The 17,630-nt window shown below is 36.1% G+C and overlaps 1 protein-coding gene across 3 annotated transcripts in view; it reads left to right on the forward strand.

Moving 5' to 3' along the window:
* The window catches only part of MED13 (mediator complex subunit 13), a 107,138-nt gene that overhangs the window by 22,301 nt on the left and 67,207 nt on the right, over positions 1 to 17,630 (forward strand). For all 3 annotated transcript variants that reach the window (XR_009348049.1, XM_059149086.1, XM_059149085.1), the window contains exons 4-8: positions 13,123 to 13,268; positions 14,050 to 14,247; positions 15,891 to 16,085; positions 16,858 to 17,020; positions 17,205 to 17,315. Coding sequence is in view for 2 of the 3 variants with exons in the window: in XM_059149086.1 (XP_059005069.1) it covers positions 13,123 to 13,268; positions 14,050 to 14,247; positions 15,891 to 16,085; positions 16,858 to 17,020; positions 17,205 to 17,315 (813 nt within the window). In the remaining variant the exon portion in view is untranslated. The remainder of the gene's footprint in view (positions 1 to 13,122; positions 13,269 to 14,049; positions 14,248 to 15,890; positions 16,086 to 16,857; positions 17,021 to 17,204; positions 17,316 to 17,630) is intronic.

Raw genomic sequence — 17,630 nt, forward strand, 5'->3', positions numbered from 1 at the left:
TAAATATATTTAGCTCAGTATCTAAAATATTTTAGCATGTAATTAATTATGCAAAGATATTAGTGAGATATTTTACTTTTTTTAAATAAGTTTTTTAAGTTTAGTGTATATTGTATACTTAGAGTACATCTCCATTTGGATTGCCCGCATTTTATGTGCTCAGTAGTCATATATATATTGGCTGTTGCATTAACAGCATATTCTAGGGCTTCAAGCCCAACTGAGCTTGATATAATATTTATTGGTAAAATACGTTTTCTAACCAGGGCATCTGGGTAGCTTAGTTGATTAAGTATCTGCCTTTGGCTCAGGTCATGATCTCAGGGTCCTGGGATTGAGCCCTGCTCTCCCTCTCCACCACCACTACCCTGCTTGTGCTCTCATGCGTGCGCTCTCTTTCTCTGTCAAATAAATAAATAAAATCTTAAAAAAAACAACAACGATTTTCTAACTGGTCTTCAAGTCCTCTTGGAATTGTATGCTAATATTCTAAAAGATTTTATTCATCCATTTATTTTAGTGAGTGAGAGCGTGAGTGTGCAGTCACTGGGAAGGTCAGAGGGGGAGGGGAGAGAGAGAGAATCTTAAGCAGACTCTATAACCATGAGGAGCCCAGTGTCAGGCTTTATCCTATGACCCTGAGACCACCACTGGAGCTGAAACTAAGAGTCAGATGCTCAACTGACTTGAGTCACACACGCACCCTGTATGCTAAATTTTGAGTGTGATCTAGGCTCTAAAAGATATGGGAAACCTTCACCTTGTCTCAGGGTTCCCACTATTTGCCCAGTTGGGCATAGTTGCTGTCTTTTTTTTGCCTCTCTGCAGCCTATGTTGGTTTGTTGTTAATGTCTTAACAAGATTATTATGCATCCTATTTTCTGAAACCTCAAGTGATGATATAATAATACTTATGAACCATGACATTTCTCTGATGCTTGAGTCATGAGGATTTGCATGATCAGTTGTCTACATTCTCATGCTTTCCAGAAACATTTATGAGAAAAATTAAGTGCTAAAGCTTCTTTCTTTTTTTCCTCTCTGTTAAGCTTTTCTTACTGTCATTTCTTACATCATTTTTGCCATAGACTCCTATAAAATTTGTCCTTTTGAACTATTGGTTTTAGATATGAATAATAATAGGGAAGTTTTGTTTCTGAAGGGGAGAAGGTAGTGAGAAACCTTCGCTTAAGCAGAACTGGGCAGGCTCTGTTTAGAATTAGGGCTTAACATTAACTCATTTCTTACAACTTTGTACATCCAGTTTTACAGTTGGTAAATCTAAAGCACAGAGAGGCTAAGTCATTTATCCAAGGTTATATAGCTTGCTAATAATGTTGGAGTAGGATTATAGGGCATGAAAAATGAAACAGATTTTGGACCCTGTAGACCAACTGTACCTTCTCTTCCTACATCTTTTTTTTTTTTTTAAAGATTATAATTTTTTGAGAGAGAGAAAGGGAGTATGCATGCCCACACATGACTGGGGGAAGGGGCACGGGAGGGGCAAAAAGTAGGCTTCCCCCAGAGCAGAAAGCCCAGTCTCTGACCAGGGCCTGGGATGATGACCTGAGCCAAAGGCCGATGCTTACCCAACTGAACCACTAGGTGTCCTCTGCCTACATCTTTTTAAAGTGATAGAAAGTAGTAAAACAGAATTCTTAAAAAGTTTCTTATATTGGGGAAATACAGAAATATAAAGAGTACTTGCAGAATACTTAAAGCCTGTAAGCCAGAATATCATTGCTTTTTAAGGATTCTTTACTGTGTAGTTTAATATGTTCACTCAGTGAGCAGAAGTATATCCAAAATTCACAGATGAGGTGTTCTTCTGGATTTTAATAAAGGTCTCTTATTCATGGAGATATGTTCAGAATACCTAATGGTGAAGTTAATAACTATAAATTTAAAAAATAAAAATGTTATGAGAGGTACAGAAATATAGATGAATGCAGTAGTAAAACTTGTTGGGATGTGGAATACTGTTGAGATTCAAAAATACTGTTACCTTTTTAAAAATTTTGGAGTAGAAGCCTAAGCTTTGGAATTTTAAAGAGATCTCCAGGTGATTGTGATAAAAAAGTGGTTCAGAAACTATTGAAATTAATGGGATCATATACCATTTTTCATTATGTTCAGTGGCATTAAGTATATTCACCTTGTTGTCCAGCTATCACCACTATATACAGAACCTTTTTTTATCATCCCACATTGAAAATCTGTCCATTTAAGAACTCCTTATTTTTCCTTTCTTTCAGCTGCTGGTAACCACTATTCTACCTTGTGTCTGAATTTGTTTTTTTACTTTATATAACTGGAGTTAACATAGTATTTGTCCTTTTGTGTCTGGCTTGTTTCATTTAGCATAATGTTCTAAGGTTCTCATTCTTGTTACAGTACACACCGCAATTTCAATTCTTTTTTTCATTTTTGGGGGTGGGGAGGGGCAGAGGGAGAGGGAAAGAGAATGCCAAGCAGGTTCCACACCCAGCACAGAGCCCTGGCATGGAGCCTGACACAGTACTCTCTATCTCACAACTCCAAGATCATGACCTGAGCTGAAATCAAGAGTTGGACACCTAAGCAACTGACCTATCTAGAGGACCCATAATTTCATTTCTTTTTAAGGGTGAATAATATTCCATTGTATTTTTATATCACATCTTGTTTATATATTCATTGGTCAGTAGATGATTGGGTTTTTCCATTCTTTGTTATGAATAATGCTGTTTTATATATTGATGTGCGAATTTCTTTCAGATCCCTGCTTTTTGTTCTTTCGGGAATATATCTAGAAGTGGAATTGTTGGATCATATAGTAACTCTGTGTTTGATTTTTTATTTTCTTTTTTAAGGAATTGCCATACTTCTTCATAGTAGCTGCACTATTTTACATTCCCACTAGGAGGGTTCCAGCTTTTCCACATCTTCACCAACACTTGTTTTCTAAAATGTTTTATTTAATATTAGTCAATCCTATGGGTTGAAATGGTATATCATAGTTACGATTTGCATTTCCTTACTGATCAGTGTTGAGCATCTTTTCATGTGCTTGGTGGTCATTTGTATATCTTCTTTGGAGAAATATGTGTTTAAGTCCTTTGTCCATTTTGATTCGGATGACTACAGTTTTTGTTTTGTTTTTGAGAGAGAAAATGCTCTAGCAGCGTTTGGTGATTGAGGGAGAGGGAGAGAGAATCTTAAGCAGGTTCAACACCTAACATAGAGCCTGAGACAGGGATCTCATGACACTGAGATCTTGACCTGTGCTGAAACAAAGAATCACACACTGAACCAACCAAGCCAGGCAGGGGCTCCAGGAAGACTAGGGTTTTAAGTCAGCATTGTCTTTAGTTTTATGATTTAAGACAAGGCCTGTAACTTCTTTGTGCCTTGAGTTCCCTAACAGCAAAATGGGATATCATCTTTCTGTATCTACCTAACAGAAGTACTAAAAATAAATTAGATATGGCCCCTGCTCAAGCAATATACATATTAAACCTCTGTATGCATAATTGGGTTCTTACAAAACCCCTTAGAGATATACTTTTCGCTTTACGTCAGCCGAATTTTTCTGATTTAAAAGTTATGATGGCACTTATTTGTGGAACATAAGGAATAGCATGGAGGACATTAGGAGACAGAAGGGGAAAATGAAGAGGGGAAATCAGAGTTGGAGATGTACCATGAGAGACTATGGACTTGGGGAATCAAACTAAGGGTTTTAGAGGGAGGGGGGTATGGAGAAATGGGGGGATGGGTAGGCTGGGTGAAAGGTGTTAAGGGAGGGCACGTATTGCATGGAACACTGGGTGTCATGCAAAGATTGAGTCATGGAACACTATGTAAAAAACTTATGATGTACTGTATGATGACTAACATAATAAAAAATATTAAAAAACATTTTAGTATACAGTAAAAAAAATAATAAAACAGATGTTACTATGGTCAAATACTCATCGGACATATGGAAAGGCTATATTGGACCTTCATCTTAATGGGCCACAGTGTTATATATACCAGATTATATTTATTTTCCTAAATAATATTTCCTAAATAATATTTACTAACTAATATACTTTAAAATATATTTTCCAAATTATAATCTTTTTACGAAAATTTTTAGTCACATTATTTGCTTTTTATGTCATGGCAAAAATCTATTTTGAATATCCTTTTTAATTCTCGTTTAATATTTTACATATGAAATGAAACAGTTGGAAACTGTATTTTTAAGAACTATACTTCACTGATTAAAAGCAGTAAATATGAAGATACAAGATTCAGGTTTCCTAGCCTCTTTGTCTTAAAGATAAAGAACATGAGACTGTTTTAGGTGGTTGCTTATACTTGCAAATGTTCTTGGAAATATTTGCAATTCAGATTTTAAAATCTATTCAGTTACCGAATAAGCACACAGCACTCATAATCATTTTTATAGAATACTTGATCCCTAAAACCAAGTTAAAATTTCTCTGTGTAATAGATTATTCTTACGGAGTGACTTTTTAATAAATGTTTTCTTTTGACATAAGTATTTTTAGTTAGTAATTCCCCTTTAAACTCTGAATTTTCCCCTTTATTGAGAAATATTTGTCTTCTGAAGTTTCCTACCATTATAATGGTAAGAAATACATAGTCATTCTGACCAGCTGAATATGAATTTTTCTTAACTTTTTTTCCAGAATTTACTACCTTCTTTTTGTTGTTCAGAGAAAGAAATGCTTTGAAAATTGATTTCTGCTTGTTTTATGTCAATACATAAAATGGGCTTATCCCTCCCAGAAATTAAACATTAGTGGTTTGCTAAGGCAAAAGTACTATTTAGGAATTATATATTTATATGCTCTATTACTCAACCTTAACAATTACAGAAGAACTGTGTCAGAAAAGAGGACATTCAAAAAAAGATAAGTACAAATATGACTATGCATTTCCACATAAAGTAACAAAACTTTTGCATATATGCTTGTTTACTTTAGATGCCTTCTTTGAGAAAAATCTATGGAGGCTTAGGAGTAATATTTGAAAATCCTGATGTTTCAGCTGGTACATGTATTTTTAACAAAGGGTATTAGAATCACACTCTTGATTTTTTTTTTCCCTTGAAGCTGTTATATATAGGCCATAACATCACTTTGTTGAGAAATAGTATTATTTTCTAGCCTACAGGCTGACTGTATTCTCTCTAAATTATGCTTATAAACCAGGTTTTTTTCTTAGTTCATCTCTTTTTCTTTATAGTACCTATCAAATATAACTGGTAATAATCAAATTATATTTTGACTTGATCTTTGTTCTCCAACTCTGTAAATTCATTAGGCACATTTTCTGCTTTCTAGATTATTTCAGGAAACTTTTTTTTTTGTTTTTCTTATAAAGATGTTATTTATTAGAGAGAGTATGAGCTGGGGAAGGGGCAGAAGGAGAGGGAGAAGCAGACTCCTAGCCAAGCAGGGAACCCAGTGCAGGGTTTGATCCCAGGATTCTGGGATCACGACCTGAGCCGGAGGAAGACGCTTAACCTACTGAGCCATCTAGGAGCCCCTTCAGGCAACTGTTCTATGATGTATTTCTCCATTATATAACAGGGGTCACAATATAATAATTTCCTCATCACTTTTTAGTGTCTTATGTTCCTTGCTATCAATCATCAGGTCCCCAAACCAGTGCCACATACTTAGATTTTTGTCATGGTAGATCTTTTTTTGCCATTTTCCATATTGGCCACTATTGTGTAACAAAGTCCTGCCAAAACATGGAGGCTTAACACAGCAGTTATATATTCTCATTAATGTATCTGCTGGTCAGCTGGGGGTTAGCTAATTTAGTCCACATTGTAAACTGTAGGTGAGTAAAGGTCTATTTCATATGATTCTTGTGGCAATGAAAGAAGCATTGGAAGGCAATCCAGATTGTATAAGTTTTAAGCTTCTGCTTGGCCAAAGCAAGTCACAAAGCAAGCCTGAGTCAAGGTTGGGGAAATATATTTCACCTCTAATGGGAGAAACTGCAGAGTTACACCTAAGAGCCTTAATGAAGAGAGGGTGAGCAAAACGGAATTACAAAGCTACAGTAATCAAACAGTATGGTACAAACATACAGATCAGGTAGGCCAATGGAGTAGAAAGTCCAGAAATTAGTGTGGAAGAAAATGTTTGCAAATTATATATCTGATAAGGGGTAATATCTAGCATGTGCAAATAACTACAACTCAACAACAAAGTCAAGTAGCCCAATTTAAAATTGGGTGAAAGACTTGAAAAGATTTCTTCAGCGATTATAGGGATGGTCAATAGCATATAAAAAGATGGTCAATATCACTAATCAGAGAAATGCAAGTCATATCTGTTAGGATGGCTACTATCAAAAAAAAAAAAGAAAGCTAACAAGTATTAGGATAGAGAAATTGGAACCCTTATTCATTGTTGATGGGATTGTTAAATGATACAACCACTGTGGAATACATTTATGGAGGTTCCTCAAAAAGTTAAAAATAGAACTACCATATAATCCAGCAGTCCTGCTTCTAAGAGAATTGAAAGGATCCTTTTTGTTTTCGTTTTTGAGTTTTTTTTTTTTTTTTTTTTTTTTTTTTTTAAAGATTTTATTTATTCATTTGACAGAGAGAGATCACAGGTAGGCAGAGAGGCTGGCAGAGAGAGAGAGAGAGAGGGAAGCATGACAGAGAGAGATCACAGGTAGGCAGAGAGGCTGGCAGAGAGAGAGAGAGAGAGAGGGAAGCAGGCTCCCCGCCGAGCAGAGAGCCCGATGCGGGACTCGATCCCAGGACCCTGAGATCATGACCTGAGCCGAAGGCAGCGGCTTAACCCACTGAGCCACCCAGGCGCCCCTCGTTTTTGAGTTTTTATTTAAATTCTAGTTAGTTAACATATAGTGTAATACTATTTTCAGAAGTGTACTTTAGTGTTTCATCACATTAACACTCAGTACTTATCACAAGTGCCCTCCTTAATACCCATCACCCACTTAGCCTATCCCCCTCCTCACCACCCCTACAGCAATCTTCAGTTTGTTCTCTGTAGTTAAGAGTCTGTTTTATGGTTTGCCTCTCTACCACACACCCCTTTAATATGTTCTGCTTTTTAAACTCCCCATGTGACCGAAATTGTGGGTATTTGTCTTTCCCTGACTTATTAGCATAATATACTCTAGCTCCATCCACCTCGTTGCAAAGGGCAAGATTTCATTCAGTTTTATGGCTGAGTAATAGATTCCATTGTGTATGTATATTACAACTTTATCCATTCACAGTTGATGGATTTTGGGCTCTTTTCATAATTGGCTATTATTGATAATGCTGCTGTAAACATCAGGTTGTGTGTATCCCTTTGAATCAGTTTTTGTATTTTTTTTTGTCCTTTGGCTAAATACCTAGGAGTATGTTTGCTGGGTCATAGGATAGCTGAATTTCTAACTTTTTGAGGAACCTCTATGCTGTTTTCCAGAGTGGCTGTATCAGTTTCCATTCCTACCAATAGTGTAAGAAACTTCCCCTTTCTCGGCATCCTCACCAGCACCCGTTGTTTCTTGTGTTGTTACTTTTAGCCATTCTGACTGGTGTGAGGTGGCATCCCACTGTAGTTTTGTTTCTATTTCCCTGATGTTTAGTGATGTTGAGCATCTTTTCCTGTGTCTGTTAGCCATCTAGATGTCTTCTTTGGAAAAGTTTGTTCTTGTTTGTTTTCTGCCCATTTCTTAACTGGATTGTTTGTTTTTTGGGTGTTCAGTTTGATTAGTTAAACAATGTGAAGGGGCACCTGGGTGGCTCAGTGGGTTCTGCCTTCAGCCCAGGTCATGATCTCAGGGTCCTGGGATCGAGCTGCTCGTTGGGCTCTCTGTTCGGCAGGAAGCTTGCTTCGCCCTCTCTCTCTGCCTGCCTCTCTGCCTACTTGTGATCTCTCTGTCAAATAAATAAATAAAACCTTAAAAAAAATCAATTTCATAAAAAAAATCAGTTTCAAAACAATGTGAATATACTTAACATTACTGAACAATACACTTAAAAATGATTAAGATGGTAAATTTTATGTTGTGTTTTTTACCATGGTTAAAGAAATGAGAAAGAAGGGGGTGAAGAATTGGAACCAATAACTCCCATTTTCTACCAATATTAAAGTTATAATTCTTTTTATTAAGGAATTTACAACTTGGCAGGGAAGTTCAATTAGTTAAATAAATAAGTGTGATGATAAATATTAGGGTAAACATAGAGTATTATGGGAGCACGGAGATAAAGTGTTAAAGTGGAGTGCCTGGCTGGTTTAAGCATCTAACTCTTGATTTTGGCTCTCAGAAGTTCTGAGATCAAGCCTGGGAAGGACTTCTCACTCAGTGGGGAGTCAGCTTGAAAGATTCTTTCTCCCTCTGCCCCCTCCTCACATTCCCTTGGGCTCTCCCTCTCTCTAAAATAAATAAATCTTAAAAAAAAAAAAAAAAAAGGGCGCCTGGGTGGCTCAGTGGGTTAAGCCGCTGCCTTCGGCTCAGGTCATGATCTCAGGGTCCTGAGATCGAGTCCCGCATCAGGCTCTCTGCTCAGCAGGAGCCTGCTTCCCTCTCTCTCTCTCTCTCTGCCTGCCTCTCCATCTACTTGTGATTTCTCTCTGTCAAATAAATAAATAAAATCTTAAAAAAAAAAAAAAAAAGGAGTGTTGAAGAATGCTTAAGAAGTGGGGAGGAATTTGTAGTAAACAAAAGAAGTTCTTGGACTAAGTACCTCTGCCTGGAAAGATTAGCAAGGATCAGATAACAAAGGGTCTAAAGTGCTATACTATGGAATTTTCGTTGTTTTTTGTGGGCGTTGGGCAACTGTTGATTTTGAGCCACCAGTTACATGATCAGAATTAATTTTTAAAAAGATGCCTGTCGGGGCACCTGGGTGGCTCAGTGGGTTAAAGCCTCTGCTTTCGACTCGGGTCATGATCTCCGGTCATGATCTCGGGGTCCTGGGATAGAGCCCCGCATTGGGCTCTCTGCTCAGCGGGGAGCCTGCTTCCTCCTCTCTGTGCCTGCCTCTCTGTCTACTGACGGGTAGATCTCTGTCTGTCAAATAAATAAATAGAATCTTTAAAAAAAAAAAAAAAAAGGATGCCTGTCAGCAGTGAAAAGCGAGAAGATAAATTAGAGATTTTAGTAGTTATTCAGAGCTTAAAAAGACAACTGACGAATCATGGATATTTAAGAACTAGAATCAGGAGTTTAGGGAAAAAAGAGTTGAGGATAATTCACTTTTCTAGCTTTGGACAACTATATAGATAAAGACTTGATAAGAAAAGCAATGTTTGATTAGAAAGAAGTTGCTCAGATACAGATTGTATCCTACAGTATTTAGTGTGTACCTACTATGTGTCAAGGATCTATTCTAAAATCTGTGGATACAAACTTGAATAAAGAAGACACATTCCTCCTCCAATAGAGCTTACATTCTGGGACAGCTATAAGAAAAAAGTTAATTAAAATTTTAGATTATGATTATTTAGCCCAAGGAAACCTATCCCAGAATAGGAGTTAAAGGACAGTTTAAAGTAGGGTGATTGGTAAAAACAGCATCTACAAGGTATCTGAATAAAAAACCTAATGAAAGTGAACGTAGATATGTGGAGTGTTTCAGATTGAATAACAGTAGGTATAAAGGTCTGATGTGTTTAAGGAATTGCAGAGAGGCCAGTTGAAAAGGAAAAATAATAAAAGAAGACTTACTAGTAAGAGATGAGGTTGGAGAAGAAATAGGTATCTGGGGTAGACTGATGTAATGTACCATGAGACATAAGGATAACTTTTGTATTGTTTTCCACTTAAGAATCAAAGTTTGTTATCATTATCTAGGTCTTGTTGAGACAGTCTCATAGATCCTGTACCTGGTTTTTAAATAGCACTAAACATAACAGTAATTGTGTATTTAGTATAGTGCCATGTGCTTAGTCATAAAATACTTGTTGAATAAAGGAATAATACTTGCTTTCATCTGGTGGCTTAGTATATAGTTCATTTAGATTTGAATATAATACTAAGTTTAATGCAGAGTTCGTTTGAATTGTGTACATGTTCTGCTTTAAGCATTTGGAGTTAGGTTAACCTATGTGTTTGGTACTTTTTTCCCCTTGTTTTACAGTATGGGTGCCTTACCATTGCTGGAAAGCAAAGATAAAATTGTCTTTATTTTAAATAGGTATTAGAAATGGTCTGCTTTTTGATGGACAGGTCTCAAAGTTACTAGTTAAGTCTCTATGATTATTTTAGATTTTACTTTATACCTAAGCAAATATCTGTAGGCTTTGTAATTATTCAACCAATAGCTGTTCCATTAGGATTGGTCTTTGATAAATATCAAGTTTAATATATAATTGAATAAATTTAATAAATAATTAAAATAATTTTATTTCATATTTAAAAAGTATTTGGCTTTATCATTTATGGTTCAGTAAACCTGAAAGTAAAGAATCTATTGGCTAAATGCAGGGTGGTATCTTAGATTGGATCCTGAAACCGAAAAATGGTCAAGTGGAAAATCTAGTGAAATCCAAATACGGACTGGAATTAATGTACCAGTGTTAATTACGTGTTTGACGAATGTAGCATTGTTATGTATGATGTTTAACTTCAGAGGAAACTGGGTTGGGTAGAGGATATATGGGAACTGTCTATGATACCTTTGCAACTTTTCTGTAAATTTAAAGTTATTCCAAAAATAAGTTTTTTAATTTTTATTTATTTATTTTTAAGGATTTTATGTATTTATTTGAGGGAGAGAGAGAAAGAGATCACAAATAGTCAGAGGCAGGTGGGAGCAGGCTCCCCGCTGAGCAGAGAGCCTGATGTGGGGCTTGATCCCGGAACCCTAAGATCATGACCTGAGCCGAAGGCAGAGGCTTAACCCACTGAGCCACCCAGGCGCCCCAATAAGTTTATTTAAAAAAAAAGGGCAACAAAATATGCTGGGGTGGGGAAAGATATAGCAAGCATTGATTAAGTAATTCATAATTTTTATAAAAAATTATATATGCATTTATTTGAGATGGAGAAACAGAGACTCCATGCTGAGTGGAGAGCCCCAAGCAGGGCTTAATCCCAGGATTCTGAGATCATGACCTGAACCGAAGGCAGATGTTTAACCAACACTGAGCCACCCAGGCACCCCAAGATTCATAATTTTTAAAAATTTAAAAATAATACACTTAAAGCAGTATAGAATAGTACAAATTTCGAAAACCAAAAGATCCCTGCTTGGGGCGCCTGAGTGGCTCAGTGGGTTAGGCCGCTGCCTTCAGCTCAGGTCATGATCTCAGGGTCCTGGGATCGAGTCCCGCATCAGGCTCTCTGCTCAGCAGAGAGCCTGCTTCCTCCTCTCTCTCTCTCTGCCTGCCTCTCTGCCTACTTGTGATCTCTCTCTGTCAAATAAATAAATAAAAAAAATCTTAAAAAAAAAAAAAAAAAGATCCCTGCTTAATTACTTTAGTCTCATTCCCTAGAAGTAACCAGGTTTAGTTTTCCGTCTTTGTGTTTTAACTTTTTTGCTTACTACTTCCAGTGGTTATTGCCATAATTACAGAGGTGCTTATACCTCTAGACCTTGATCTATCAACTTTAGACAATATCTACTGATTCTTTACCATGAAAGATAAGATTGGTTATTAGTGATAGTATTGTCAGTTTTTCTTTTGGTTATCTTTTTAACTTGGGAGATAGCTTAAATTTCAGTTTCTTAATATTTCTATCAACTTCAGACAATCTGTTGGCTTCCTGATATATATAGAGTGAAGAAATTCTCAGCTCTGCAGTACTCTTCACCTCTTTCTGACATTTTATTTTCCCACTTTTGTTAGCTATAGTATTACTTTTACTGTAACTTATTTTTTTGTGCCCTTGACTTGTCCAGAAATAATTCAAGAGGGCTTATAGATAGATAACAGCAGTATTTTGGCTTATTAATGGTTATGTTTTAAAGAACTGGTTCTTTAAGACAAATTATTTTTTTTCCCCTTAAGATTTTATTTATTTATTTATTTATTTATTAAAGATTTTTATTTATTTGTCAGAGACAGAGAGTGAGCGAGCACAGGCAGACAGAATGGCAGGCAGAGGCAGAGGGAGAAGCAGGCTCCCTGCCGAGCAAGGAGCCCGATGTGGGACTCACTCCCAGGACCCTGGGATCATGACCTGAGCCGAAGGCAGCTGCTTAACCAACTGAGCCACCCAGGTGTCCCAAGATTTTATTTATTTATTTGGCACAGAGAGAGACTGTGTGCACAAGCAGGGGGAGAGGCAGGCAGAGGGAAAAGGAAAAGCCGACTCCCCACTGAGCAAGGAGCCTGATAAGAGGCTTGATCCCAGGACCTTGGGATCTTGACCCAAGCCAAAGGCAGATGCTTAACCAACTGTACCACCCAAGTACCCCAGGACAAATTCTTAAAATAAATATGTGGAGAAGAAATAAGAGAAGTGGATTCTTCTTAGTGTACAGTCTTCTCTTCTGGGCCATTCGACCTGTCTATATTTTATTCTGAGGATCTTTGTACTTTCCTACTGGGAGCTTTTATATTCTCAGCCATATCTAAGTTTCCTAAGATGTTCTGCTTTGAATATAGCTTGGATTCTAGGATGCCTTCAATTGTAAGATCCTTCATTGCTTTAAAATAACTTAGTATTAGAGGTGAGAGGAGGGCAGTCCGTTAAATGCTTGACTGATTGAATGTAGCCCAATTTCAGAAATAATAAAATGAGAAAATATAGTTGCATTTAATTTTTTAATTATAAGGGAAAATAAACATAAACATTAGGTCATCCTTAATTCAGTTGCATACCTAGATTTTTTTATATATTTTGGTGGATATATTATAAGAGTATATGTGGGTATACCTAACTTGTTTACTGGTTCCTCTATTTGCAGCTTTTTCTACTATAAACAGTGCTGTGAAGAACATTTCTTAAAACTAAATCTTTGCTTATATCTGTGACTTTTTTATTTCTTTCAGATGATGAAGTAGAATTTCTCGGTTAAAGAGATGTGTATTTTTGTAGTATAACTTTTTAATAAAGAAAAGCAAGTTAACTTACATTTGGCTATTAATCATCACTAAAATAAAACTTTTTCTTCTTTATTAGTGAACACTTGTCCTGCTCTTTCACCTTTTTCTTGCATGGAGATAGCAATGTTTGTACCAGTGTGGAAATTAACCAACATCAACCAGTATACCTTCTTAGTGAAGAGCATATCACCCTTGCTCAACAGTCTAATAGCCCATTTCAAGGTAGATTATTTTACTATCTTAGATATTTGATCTCTTATTGTTTCAAAAAACTGTTACTGCAATTGGTAATTTTAAATTTTGGTATTAATGAGATTTCCCTGTTCTTTAGCCTAGCAATTATTCTGATGTAGTTTATTTTCTTTTTCCTTGTTAGAGTTTTAAGTCAATGAAATAAGCTTTTTAATACAAATATTATTTTTAAAAATTCATGTACATGAATGATAACATATTTTAAAATGCTCTTTTATATAGCACTTAGCAGATATATATTTTTATGCTTTCAAGATCATCTTTTGTGTTGAGTCATGTAAGCCATTTTTAACATTGGTACATGGGGATTTTGATATTTACATGAAATTGCTGATTGGTTTTTAGACTGACAGTATGCTCTTGTTTTAATTCTAACCCTAGTATTTGCTTTTTAAAAATTTACATGGCAGTGCATAATGAAAGTACTTAGATTTATAGACACATGCACACATACAGCTTTTCCTTACTGGAAATCAAGAGAAGTTGAAGGATATACGTAACACCCCAACTCATATTGAAATTCTAACCTTGTGAGATATTTTGGGTGAACAAAATTTTTAAGATTTTATAATAAATATTGTGCTTTATCTTCACAGTAGTGAAGTATAATAATTTTTTCTCTAAAATGACTGTTAATGTCAGTTTCCTCTTATTTTTTAGAATGCATAATTACTTGTCAAACTATTCATTGTGCTTTTACCTGTTGTACCAGTCTTTAGTTACCTACTTGATGTCTCTTTTGGGTTTCTAGTAATCTTAAGCCCATTTGGACTAAATGGCACTCTCACAGGACAAGCATTCAAGATGTCTGATTCAGCTACCAAAAAATTGATTGGTGAATGGAAACAGTTCTATCCTATCTCATCTTGCTTAAAGGAGATGTCTGAAGAAAAACAGGAAGATATGGATTGGGAAGATGATTCTTTAGCTGCAGTAGAAGTTCTTGTTGGTATGGATTCTGAGTATTAAATTTAAGGGGAAAGTATGTGACCGAACGTTGGTTAGATTTTGTTGAATTATAATTCCAATACCTTAGTGCCTTTCAGCATTAAACATTTATTTCTTTGTTTTCTCCTCACATTACATAAGGGCTGCAGTATGACTGTGGTTTGGCTCCTCATATCTTGTCATTCTATAACCTAGGTTCAGTGATTACCCACTCTCAGGGACTTGCTGTTCTTAAAGACCAGAGGAATAATAAGTACTGAGTATAACTATGTAAGTGTATTTAAAGCTTCTGTTAGGATATAATGTATGTTACATCTGCTTACATTGCATTAGACAGAACTAGTCACTTTGTCATTCGAAAGTCATTGGGGCAAGGAAGTAGATTTCACCTAGAGGTAAGCGTGCTAAAGATGGGAAGAAGATAACTGTGAATGAGTAACATTTGGAAGCCGGAAAGTTGACCACCAGTGTCGTGTAGTATTTTAACATTTGGTAAAACTTGCCTCTGATAACTTTTAGAAGGTAGAAGATACACTTAAGAACTCATGGATTTGATCTGCTTTGCCCAGGTCAGCTCTTTTCATATTGGCTCTTCTATATGGTTTTTTCATTCAGGGACCCAGATTAACAAGGTAAACTATATTTGGGACATGTGCATCTCGAGGGAAAGGACAGGAATAAGAGAGGCTGGACTAATCTTGCAAGCACATTTAAAGCTCCTGTTGGGATCTGGTGTATATCACATGCAGGTCACACAGGCAAGCCTAACAATGGAGTGAATAGGTGTTCTCCATATTAGAGAGATTGGGGAGGTGTGGGGAATGTATAATTGAGCAGATAATTAGCATTAGAATCTGCAGCAGTGTTTAATGGAATCATGACAAGGTCAGATATATGAAGATTGCCTTTTTCACATTTTTTTTTTTTTAAATAAAAAGAATACCAGTATTGAATTTTAATAAATACATTACTACCAGGGTAGTTGTGACAAAACCAGAAAAAAACCCAAACATATATTAAGCTTTCATAAAAAGACATATAAAGAAGAAAGCAGAAAATGTTCCTTAATTCTGGTGTCCCGACTACCTTTTTTAAACTTAAAAATAATTTAAAAATATACATTATAGTTTGTCAGCTTTACAAATAAAGATTTAAAAGTAATATACACTCATGGTTAGAAAATCCAAAAATGAAAAGAGAAAGCTGCTTGCTTCTCAGTCTCTCACTGAAGGTAACCATTAAAGGTATTAACAGCTTCTCGTAGTTTCTTCCAAAAAACCTTATGCCAAAAGGAGCATGTATTTATAAAAATTACATTAAGAGGGCGCCTGGGTGGCTCAGTGGGTTAAAACCTCTGCCTTAGGCTTAGGTCATGATGCCAGGGTCCTGGGATCACCTGCATCAGGCTCTTTGCTCAGCAGGGAGCCTGCTTCCCTTCCTTTCTCTCTGCCTGCCTCTTTGCCTACTTGTGATCTCTGTCTGTCAAATAAATAAATAAAAATCTTTTAAAAAAATACATAAAGTTTATTTAATTAAACAAATAAAATCATATAAACTTTTCCATTACAGTACTTTTGAGTGAAACTAATCCTACTATAGTCTCAATGGTAATTTATTTTCCTGTCCATTATTTTTTCCTTTTAGCTGGTGTCCGAATGATCTACCCAGCATGCTTTGTTCTAGTCCCTCAGTCAGACATTCCTACTCCTAGCTCTGTGGGATCCTCTCACTGTTCAGCTTCTTGCTTGGGTGTCCACCAAGTGCCTGCTTCCACAAGAGATCCTGCTATATCTTCAGTTACTCTTACACCACCTACATCTCCTGAGGAAGTCCAAACAGGTATTGTATTAATCTGTGTCATTAACACTAGTTCTAAATCTGTTGTTTTGAATATGTCAGCACTTAAAAAGTAATTTTGAAATAATTTCAGACTACGGAAGGGTTTCCATGTAAAATACAAAGAACTCCCTCATCCAGATTTCCAAACTGTTAGCATTGGTTCCATCACCCTCTCTAGATGTATACATTTATTATCATTGGTCTTTTTCTGAACCATTTGAGAACAAGCTGCAGATGCAATGCCCCATTATGCCCACTGACTCAGTGTTTTTCCCAAATTTAAGAACACTCTCCTGTATAACTACCATTTAATCCTCAAAGTCAGGAAGTCAGCATTGATAGAACACTACCACCAAGTTTACATCCCCTGTTTGGATTTTTTGCTTTCTGTATATATATTTTTTAAGATCTTATTCATTTATTTGACAGAGATCACAAGTAGGCATAGAGGCAGGCAGAGAGGATGGGGGAAGTAGGTTCCCTGCTGAGCAGAGAGCCCCATGCAGGGCTTGATCCCAGGACCCTGGGATCATGACCTGAGCTGAAGGCAGAGCCTTTAACCCACTGAGCCACCCAGGCACCCATGCTTTCTGTATTTTAAGTAAAGTAATATGCTTTTTGCTTCAAAATATATGGAGACAAATCAGATAGCTGTGGAATACACTGCATAACAAATTAACAAGAAAAAAAAAACCCAAGCCCAAACCCAAATAATGTTACTTTAAATGTACTTTTATTCTCCTATAGCCTGTTCTTTTTTGTTTATTTTCAGTTGATCCTCAGTCTGCCCAGAAGTGGGTTAAATTTTCTTCAGTGTCTGATGGCTTCAACTCTGATAGTACTAACCACCACGGTGGGAAAATACCCAGAAAATTAGCAAATCATGTGGTGGATAGAGTTTGGCAAGAATGCAATATGAACAGAGCACAGAACAAGTACGTGTTTTCATTTTCAAGTTTAAAATATTGCATGTTGGTAGTTATTTGCACATAGATATTTAAAGTATAGAGTCATTTGTATGACTTTAAAAGTCTGACTTTTGAACTTCAGTTTTAATGCTTAATTCGTGGTTATAGAAAACCTTATGATTTCTAAAGAATTTATAATTTCAAATCTTAGGAGGAAATATTCAGCTTCATCAGGTGGTCTGTCTGAAGAAGAGATACCTGATAAAATAGCATCCTGGGATTTTGTTGAAGCCACACAAAGAACAAACTGCAGCTGTTTGAGGTAGTTTTGCTTTTTTTTTTTTTTTTTTTTTTTTTTTAAATTTTTTTTCCCTGTTGATGAATATCTATATACGTGGGTATGATAGTAGCTTATGCTGTTGAAAAGTTAGGTCTCACTTCGAGCTAACTTACCTAAGCACAATTTGTGAGGATTTTTTTTTTCAAAAGAAAATTTGAGGGAAAAAAAATTCAGTGACTTGGAGCTGATTATAGAAGTATATACAAATGTGTGCCATAGTCTTTACACAGTTACCAGAGCTGAACTGTGAAGGCTTGGTTTTACAGCTAAATAAAAGAGAATTTTATACCAGAGTAT

This window comes from Mustela lutreola, chromosome 15 (assembly GCF_030435805.1).
Source record: "Mustela lutreola isolate mMusLut2 chromosome 15, mMusLut2.pri, whole genome shotgun sequence".
Lineage (NCBI taxonomy): Eukaryota > Metazoa > Chordata > Mammalia > Carnivora > Mustelidae > Mustela > Mustela lutreola.